Genomic DNA, 10569 nt, shown 5'->3' with positions numbered 1-10569 from the left:
CCGGCATTAAACATGATCTCCTCTTCCAGAGAATGAAGACTCATCTCAAAGTGCTCTTCACCCTTCTCTGCATTTCTGGAAGATGTTTAGCACAGACGTCAGATGTGAAATATAATGTGAGAAGTCAGATTAAGGCTATCCACGTTTGAAAAGTCTGAATGGCATTTCATCCTATGCCTAAAGTAACGTACTGTGTAGGTGTTAATTTGTACGAGACAAAATAATATGCTGAAATAACATGAGATTTAAACAGTGTTGGGCAAGTTACTTTAAAAATGTAATATACTACATATTACTAGTTACTTTCATTTGAAAGTAATAAGTTACTTTACAATATTACTTTCTGTGTAAAGTAACTTGTTACTTATTACACTACTTTTGCATTACTTTTACCAAAACAACAGCAGCAGCAGAATGACATCGCTGCCCCAGAACCATCCCGAAAAAATTATTTCAACCGCCTTGAAGTCAGTGTAAACAATCCAAAATTCTAATTTGTATTCTTTTCCTTTGTTATTGTCATCTGTAGTGGTTATTTGCATAAAAACACAATTTGACTAGGAAATTATTGTATCTTTATTTAAATATGTGCTTTGATTTAATCAAATGTAACTCAATTTGTAACTCGAGTTACTTGACAAAGTAACTGGTATAAGTAATAAGTTATATTACTGAGTTACTGCTAAAAGTAATATATTACATGTAATAAGTTACTTTTGTAATGAGTTACCCCCAACACTGCATTTAAAGACCACTGTATGAGTGATACCTCCATAAATCAATTCTCTGTAAAATGTGACCTGTCTATTTGAAAGCCCCCCCCCCTCACCTGAAGTCCACCCACAGCAGGCCAGCAGTGATCAGTCCCAGCCACTCACTGGCCTCCCAGTTCCTGGCCAGCATGACTGGCACCATGAGGACCTGTCGGGTGTCGGCGTAGTTCAGCTCCTTCTTACAGCTGCGGGACGCCTGGTAAGCCGGGGTCATGAAGGGACAAATCACTACGGCCTCCTCCACACCTGCAGCCATCCTGACAACACACACACACAGGAGGGGAGCCAGTTTTAGTGTATATCTGAAAGGCGTGTGAAGTCATGACACGCAAGGACTGATCCTCTGTGTTTTGCGGAAGGGTTTAATCAATTAACCACCATCGTTCAAGGACTGCACTCACGCATCGTTGATGTTGCCTGTCACCCCTCCCTCGATATCCATCCATACTGGTAAGCCGTCATCTTTGAGGCGGTTGTATATCCTCTTCACCAGGGCTTGGTCATCCCACTGGTAGGAGAGCATGATATGAGCTGGCATTTTCTTTTTCAACTAAAATGTTATGAGGAAACAAGCCTGTCAAGTTCAAGTACTTCAGGAGTTTGTACAGCCTGTGGTGCTGACAGTTGGTGAAGAAGCTGTTCCAGACAAAGGTGAAAGTTGGTAGCTATGCGGCTTGTTTACATCTCCGGTTACATCTGTTGCTTGGTTACTGTACAGCAGTAGGATGCACACCTCTGCATGCTATGCCGAAGACCCATACTTGGGATCCTTGTGTTCAGACATAAGGGATCCTTAGTGTTCAGACATAAGGGATCCACAGTGATCTGGTCACAGAGTTATGACCCAATAATTAATGTAATGTGCTTGATTTGGTACTTGGTCATTATATGCTTTATAATGTATTAGGATATTGTTATAAAGCAGTATTCATATTTATGCCTTCTAATAACTATAACTATACAGATGGGTGTCATAGAAAGTTTTACCGAATCATCATTACCGTGTTCTGGATTTGATATATAAACCTTAAAACCACAAAGAAAAGAAAACTATCAGTACCTTAATCATTTTAATATCTCATCTCTGTCCTCCAGATCAGAGGAGGATCTCTCCTGTGACATCTTTAAAGATCCTGTCCTCCTGTCAGCCACAGCTTCTGTAAAGCCTGTCTGCAGATCTGGTGCACAGAGAAACAATACGAAAATAACATGTTAACACACACACACAGTGTGTCACACACACACACACACACACACACACACACACACACACACACACACACACACACACACACACACACACACACACACACACACACACACACACACACACACAGTGTGAGAGACACACACACACACACACACACACACAGACACACACACACACACACACACACACACACACACACACACACACACACACACACACACACACACACACACACACACACACAGTACAGCCACAGACAATGTTCACAACATGCTTGGTATAGCCTATAATATTGGTTAGGTTTTCCAGTTTAATCATAACACAGGTGCACATTAATGCATAATAACAATGATTATAATGCATTATAAACGGATTATAGTGTATTACCACTATGATAATTATAATAGGCTACAGGCTACTGTATCCTACATTGTGATCCTTGCAACAACAAAAATGGGGGGGGGGGGGGGGGTCAGTTAGTGACACTAGGTTATAGGTTATTATAAAAGTGTTAAATGCATTCAAAAATGTGTTGTGATTATTGTTATAGATATGGATATTTATGAATGCTTAGAACTAAGGCTAATTATACAGTGTATGCCGGTAAGCAGTTTATTATGCATTATAGACATGGGCGTCATAATGACTAATGGGACTATTACAGTTAGCAATGTTTCTTATTGTCAGTAGAGGGCGCCATGTCAACATAATATGAGCCTAGATGAGTTTACTGTTTCTCTCTTTTTTCCTCTCTCTCTCTTTTTTTTAATCAATCACGTTATTCCATCTATTTCCCGAGGAGCTTACCGTACATCCTTCTTTTGCAGGCTACATCTCTCTACATCTCTCTACTTTTCTTACACACTTTACAACATCTAGCAGCACGCCGCATGTGTGCTGCTGAATGGCTGCAGCCCGCATGTCACGTCAGGGCCACAGATTGAGCTGAGCAGCCTGGGACGGTCGCCGACAGGAGCAGGAGGTGTGTTCATTGCGCACAGCGGGCTGCAGGCTGCATGCACTGTGGCCACAATACAGTTCAGACAGTAAACTACCGGTATGTGTGAACGAGGTCAGGATTTCTACTACTCCTGTGGGATTATAGGGTCCAAAATCTGCTGGAATCATGTTTTAAATTTTAACCCGACTACTGGCGCGCAAAAATGGGCATAGTGGCACATGTGGTGCGTGCGTTAATTGCCTTTATTTTGAGAGGCGGTCTGTGATTGAAGAGTGACTTTGACACGGAAATATGTAGGGACCTCGACTCGGTTATCATGTGTAAATTTGGAGGAATGGGTCCCCAAAATGTAAGAACTTTGCTGCTTCCAACACTTGTCCTGTGGCCGCTGTACACGCTGTCACTCGGACAGGTGTCCAACCTGACACTCTCTGTCGAGGAGGGTCTGCCCGCCAAAACCATCGTTGGAGACATTGGAGCTGCGTTAAGCAGACCGAGTAGTGGATTCTTCATCTCAGAAAGCAGAGATTCTTATGTTTTCAAAGATCTGGAAATAGACTGGGACACTGGCATCATTTCCACAGCCATCGTTTTGGACAGAGAGAGTAGAGATAAGTATGAATTTGTGGCAGCCACTCTTACGGGTGAGATGATAAAAGTGAAAGTAGTGGTTGAAGATGTGAATGACCATTCTCCTATGTTTTCCTCTAAGGAGGTTGACTTGGAAATATCAGAATTAAGCCCCCCGGGGACTCGCTTTCAGCTCGGAGGTGCCAAAGACCAGGATGAGGGTGAGTTTGCAACCCAGGGGTACAGAATCACTAACAGTGAGATGGGGGAGTTATTCCACGTGGAATATCACAATGGCCCTGATAACCCCTCCAACATTGAGCTCATCCTCACCACCAAACTGGACAGGGAAGCGAGAGACTCTTACTCCCTGAGCATCGAGGCGTACGATGGGGGGATCCCTGCACGGACGGCACGGCTTCGGGTCAACATTCATGTCTCGGATGAGAACGACAATCCACCCGTGTTCAACCAGACAGAGTATCAGGCCTTTGTGTATGAGAATGCTCCAGTCATGTCTGCCGTGTGTCAGGTTCACGCCACAGACCTCGACCTGGGTGACAATGGCCAAATCACCTATGAGATAAACAGGCGCCAGAGTGACTCAAATGAAGTTTTCTTCATCAACCAAACCACTGGGGTGATTTACGTTAATAAAGCGCTTGATTTTGAGACTCGGCCTTTCCACGAGCTCGTCGTCAGTGCGAGGGACAACGGCGCTCAGCCCGAGTACAGTACCACCTTTGTGGGTGTGAAGGTGCTTAACATCAACGACAACAGCCCCACGGTCAGCATCCTGTTTCTCAGTGAGACAGGGGACGCTGTGGTGTCAGAGGCAGCAGGCATTGGGGAGTACGTTGCCCGGATATCAGTGTCGGATCCGGACCTCCAGGAGGAGAGGGTCGCGGTCACTCTCGAAGGTGGCGATGGCAAGTTCAACCTCAAGCAGACAGATGATTTCCTCTATGCCTTGTGCGTTGCCGCTGAGCTAGACAGGGAGGAGAAGGACTTGTATGAGTTGACGGTGCGAGCATCTGACGCCGGGAGGCCAGCTTTGAGCGCTGAGATGGTTTTCCTTGTGAAGGTCGCAGACGCCAATGACTGCCCCCCGATCTTTGAGCAGGACGCGTACACCGTCAGAGTGGCTGAAGACATTCCTCGAGGGAGCTCCCTCACCCGGATGCAGGCCCGAGATGCAGACGACGTCGGCGTCAACTCGGACGTCAGCTACTCCATCCTCAGGTCCAGCCGGGACGGCCTGCTCAGTGTTGACCCCAGGTCGGGCCTGGTCACCACAGCGGGCGAGTTGGACAGGGAGAGAGAGGCGGAGCTGTGGTTCCTGGTGGTGGCGGTGGACGGAGGGGAACCCGCGTTGTCGTCCACGGCTACGGTCACTGTGGTGGTCGAGGACGTCAACGACAACGAGCCTGTGTTCCAGCAGCAGCTGTATAACGTCTCCATCCCAGAGCACAGCCACATCGGAAGCTGCTTTTTACAAGTATGTCTGGGGGTATAATACAGCTTCATGTTCAGACGTGTCAAATCATCTAAAGAAATCAAGAATTATTTATAAACTAACATGTTTTTACAAGCATGGAGGAGATGCATTAATTGGGCACACAGCACAGAACAGTTTAATTCGGCCCCCACTGTGGACACCCAACCTCTCTTCTCTTGCTTTCTTTTTTCACACATCTCATCGAACAAAAGTAGCCTTCTTTCTGTCTGTGCACAAAGCCACCAGTGTTCCTAGGCCCTGGATGCCCCCAACACACACACACACACACACACACACACACACACACACACACACACACACACACACACACACACACACACACACACACACACACACACACACACACACACACACACACACACACACACACAAACACACACACACCCGCACACATGCACACACACTGTCCAGCTCTGTGTCTTTGATATGACAGATGTGATGCCTGGTACTACCCTCCTATAGCCTGACACAAGCTGAAGCCCATGACAACTGAAGCCTGATCTTTAAACATTGTTGACATTTTACATTCAATCCAACTTGATTATATGCTCACGGGGGAATTCTTTTTGCAGCCATGTGAATAAAAACAGACACATTATAAATAACAATCCCATAGAATGCAGAAAATCAACAATAACCACATAGTAATTTCATATTTTGAATTGATCTATTTGTTCTAGACCATTCTCTATTCCTGAGCAGGTAATTAACAAAGTTTGGTTGTAGGTGTCACTGGTGAGTATGTTGACTCTGTGCCAGTATTAACTGCCATCAGACGTGAAGAACTCAGACTAATTACACAGTCCAAATATACAGTCCAAATCTATTTGCAGAAAAAGCTTCTGAGGGAACCAGAAAAACACTCAGACTCATAGGGAAGACTTTAGATTCCACTGAAAGAAGATCGAGAGGATCGAAGATCTATCACAACGGCATGTGATTTTCTAATGCATTATGACTGTTTGCAAGTTGTATGTGAGATCAAGCAGGGGGTTCCATTGTGTTCCATTGTGCAACGTGTCCATCACTGAATGGAGTTAAAGCACAGCCAGTGCAGCATGAACAGTAAACAGAGGACAAACCTTACATTGAATACTGTTTTTATAAACCTATATTTGTTATAAATGTATAAGCCCGGTTGTCAAAACATGTGAGAACATAAGAACATATTTGAAGTAGGTTGAAGGGCATGTTTGATGTTACTGATGTCTCCGAAGCAGACCTTGACCCGCGGCTCTGAACCTTCTTTTGATCTGGCTCATAAAGTCCAAGATGATATCACCTTTATGGCCGGAGAGTGAGCGCTGTGTCTAGTAAAATATATCCCACTCTAAGACATGAAAGGACTTAGGGGCGGATTTAAGGCACGTCTTTACTACCTTGGCAGTTTTCCATTGTAATGATACTCTCACCCACGACTGTAGATTTCTTTATGGTTTTATCATCTGTATCTTTTGAAGGGGGCGGCAGTTTAAGACTATTCTTTAATCAGAGATGTGTAGCAATCAATACTAGGATTGAAGAATATATCAAATTCATATTGATATTTCAAATGAAACAATGTAAAATATGGGCGTCCGCCGTCCGGGTAGTGTAGCGGTAGATTCCCTGCCTACCCAACACGAGGGTCGCAGGTTCATGCCCCTGTGTTACCTCCAGCTTGGTCGGGCGTCCATACAGGCACGAATGGCTGTGTCTGCGGGAGGGAAGCCGGATTAAGGGTACGTGTCCTGGTCGCTGCACTAGCGCCTCCTCTGGTCGGTCGGGGCGCCTGTTCGGGGCAGAAGGGAACTGGTGGGAATAGCGTAATCCTCCCACGTGCTACATCCTGCCGGTGAAGCTCCACTGTCAGGTGAAAAGAAGCAGCATACTGCGCATGTGTCAGAGGAAGCATGGTGCTAGTCTATGGCTCTCCCTAGATCGGCAGAGGGTGGAGCAGCGATCGGGGCAGCAGAGAGAAAATTGGCCAAGTACAATTGGGGAGAAAATGGGGGTGAAATCAGAAAAAAGATGAATTGAAACAATGTAAAATATAAATAATGCAACGGCTTTTTCAAATTCTGTTTTATTACTGGCAATCAAAGAGTGAAATAGTGAGAATGAGAAGTGTTATTGTCTTGACAATTAGATCTGATCACAGTAATATGACATGTTGGCCCTCGCAGCGAGTAAACAATAGCTTGATTACAGTTCTGTAGAGCATGGCAGTGCAGAGGTCCAAGTCCTTTCTCTGGCAATATGCTCCTACAGGATTAGTTTAATGTTTCATCTTGGCTAATACCATCAACAATCTACCATACCAAGTGCCAGCTACTTAAATACAGACAATAACAAACTGAAAAAAGTTGGATGGTTTCCTGTATTTTTTTACTTTTTTAAGATGGCACAAAAGATTGTTTTACTTTCAATATTACTCATGATGAGTTGGCATCAAGGTGCCGAAAACTCCCCGACATTTTATGGTGGTTTATCATTAACAATGATGGAACAGTGGTTCTCAACTTTTCCACGTCAAGCACCCCTAAACGGACACAAATTAGTCCACGGACCTCCATTTGATACGATTTTGTCCCAGGGTCCCCCATCTGATAAGATTTGAGCTTTTGTCACCCCCCCCAGAACCACTGTATTAGCTAACATACTTATACAATTCTGCCTCAGCTTCACCACTGTTTCAGCTGTTTTCATCATTTCCAAAAGATACTTGCCTACCTCCAACAAGAACAAATCATTCTGCCCACACTATTAATGCAGATTAGGTCATCTTAATGAATAATTAACTCATCCGACTCAGACATTCATGCATTATATTTTTTGACTTGTGGTGAGTCAGACTTGTTGTGAATAGACTGATGTACACAGTCTAGTGTGGTGAGTCACACTTCTTGTGAATAGACTGATGTACACAGTCTAGTGTGGTGAGTCAGACTTCTTGTGAATAGACTGATGTACACAGTCTAGTGTGGTGAGTCAGACTTGTTGTGAATAGACTGATGTACACAGTCTAGTGTGGTGAGTCAGACTTGTTGTGAATAGACTGATGTACACAGTCTAGTGTGGTGAGTCAGACTTATTGTGAATAGACTGATGTACACAGTCTAGTGTGGTGAGTCAGACTTGTTGTGAATAGACTGATGTACACAGTCTAGTGTGGTGAGTCAGACTTGTTGTGAATAGACTGATGTACACAGTCTAGTGTGGTGAGTCAGACTTGTTGTGAATAGACTGATGTACACAGTCTAGTGTGGTGAGTCAGACCTGTTGTGAATAGACTGATATACACAGTCTAGTGTGGTGAGTCAGACTTGTTGTGAATAGACTGATGTACACAGTCTAGTGTGGTGAGTCACACTTCTTGTGAATAGACTGATGTACACAGTCTAGTGTGGTGAGTCACACTTCTTGTGAATAGACTGATGTACACAGTCTAGTGTGGTGAGTCACACTTCTTGTGAATAGACTGATGTACACAGTCTAGTGTGGTGAGTCAGACTTCTTGTGAATAGACTGATGTACACAGTCTAGTGTGGTGAGTCAGACTTCTTGTGAATAGACTGATGTACACAGTCTAGTAATCCTCAGTGAATTTTTATCTTTTCCGTAATTCTTATCCTTATCTGCAAGGTGCCTCTAGACTCTAGAGACTAGTTGTCTTTGTCTAGTGCCATGTTGATACTGTGTGAGAAACAAGGATGTTTGAGTGTCTCTCGATGCCAAGTAAATTATTTGGAGTGAAAACTAGGAGATGGAGGACTCCTCAGCACATACTACACACACTTTCCACATCTCATCCCTGTTCCTCAAATATTAGTATTTTAGTGTCTTAGGATCTTTATGAAACTGTAACATAGATATTTCTCCTCTGTTCAGGTTGTTGCCACAGATGCGGATAGCCCTGATTCAGGTGCACTGCGCTACTCTCTGTCTGATGGCTTTGACAAACAGGACAAACACCCCCTCTTCCAAATCAACCCTGAGACTGGAGAGCTGTGTGTGTCGCAGGATATCGATCGAGATACGGGACAGACGACCCACGACATTCTCGTCAAAGCTGAAGATCCGGTGAGCGGGCTTTATTTCTGAATAATTTATTTTGATATACCTGTACTGTAAACAGGAGCCTTTGTTTGATAATAGTAGCCTAATTGACTCATTGACGTATAACAGTCCTGAGATCACAATAATATCAGATAACTTCCTTGCGTTTTTTAAGTTTACCTATTGATTGAACACAACAAAACATGATTGATTGAAACTTTATTTTCTAACTCTGCAATCGTCAGGGAGGACTGAGTGCTCAAACCTACGTGCACATTGAGGTAGAAGACCTGAATGACAACCCTCCAGTGTTCAACCCTGAGCAATATGCCACCACCATCAGCAGCCATGCGCAACCCGGCACAGAGATCCTCCACGTTATCGCCACTGACCAAGACTCGGGCAGCTTCGGTCAGGTCAGCTACGAGGTCCTCCCTGGTGACCTATCTACTTTGTTTGCAATGGATAAGAAGACAGGTAGGTTCACATACGTTTAATAAGTATGTTATCATAATAAGTATGATATTTCCACAAATTGGAAATTCTCTCCTATCTGTTTGAATGACTGAGGTCGCTCTCTCAGATCAAACGTTATCAATATTCTAATCTGTTGTGTGTCGAAAGTCAAATGTGAGAAACATGGCTTTAAACATTCCACTTTCTACAGTGGCATTCCACCAAAACCATAGAAATAAATACTTTCCTTGCTTACTTTTTGTTTTATTATTATGTTTTTCAGATTTCCCCCCGATTTTCTCCTATTGATTCACAATCTGCATGAAAGCCTAATAAATAAGTAAAAACTAAATTCAAACTGTATTCCTGTCCTTGTAGGAGTGCTGTACCTAACCTCCACTGTGAGCCACCTGGGCACTGGCAGTGTGAAGCTCTCTGTGACAGCCCAGGACAGCGGGGGCCTGAGGTCCCCCCGGCCAGCGGAGGTTACGGTCAGCGTGGTGCGTAGTGCCCAGGCCCCAGCTGTGTTCCAGAAGTCACGCTACACCTTCACCGTGCCTGAGGACGCACAACCTGCCACCTCAGTGGGAACAGTGGAGGCCATCAGCCCAGCCAGTGAGTCCACTCTGTATATTTGACCACATGGGGAGAGGCGAGATTAACAAGACCTTTATTTATATAGCCCTTCACCACAAAGGACACACATAAAGGACTTTAAAGAGATTTTACTAGCCCTCAGCCTACCAAGATCTAACTGATCAATAAGTAATATTAGTATAATAAGTATGATATTTCCACAAATTGGAAATTCTCTCCTAACTGTTTGAATGACTGAGATCACTCTCTCAGATCAAAAGTGATCAATATTGTGTTTTTGTGTGTATTGTGTTTTTATATGTTTGTATCAGACTGTATGAGCTGTGTGGACACATGAATTTCCCCAAGGAGATCAATAAAGTATCTATCTATCTATCTATCTATCTATCTATCTATCTATCTATCTATCTATCTATCTATTACACTTATACAGTACATGTCTGGT

The 10569-nt window shown here is 43.9% G+C and overlaps 1 protein-coding gene across 1 annotated transcript in view; it reads left to right on the top strand.

Moving 5' to 3' along the window:
• Window positions 1-3260: 3260 nt before the first annotated feature.
• Window positions 3261-10569, top strand: part of dchs2 (dachsous cadherin-related 2) — a gene marked incomplete at both ends in the record, with an annotated part of 35255 nt that continues 27946 nt past the window's right edge. The window contains 4 exon segments of the mRNA XM_083655760.1: window positions 3261-5012; window positions 8904-9095; window positions 9317-9548; window positions 9906-10142. Coding sequence (XP_083511886.1) covers window positions 3261-5012; window positions 8904-9095; window positions 9317-9548; window positions 9906-10142 — 2413 coding nt within the window.

This window comes from Poromitra crassiceps (genome assembly GCF_964638095.1).
Source record: "Poromitra crassiceps genome assembly, chromosome: 19".
In the NCBI taxonomy this organism is placed as follows: Eukaryota; Metazoa; Chordata; class Actinopteri; order Beryciformes; family Melamphaidae; genus Poromitra; species Poromitra crassiceps.
This window is presented reverse-complemented; position numbering and strand designations above follow the sequence as displayed.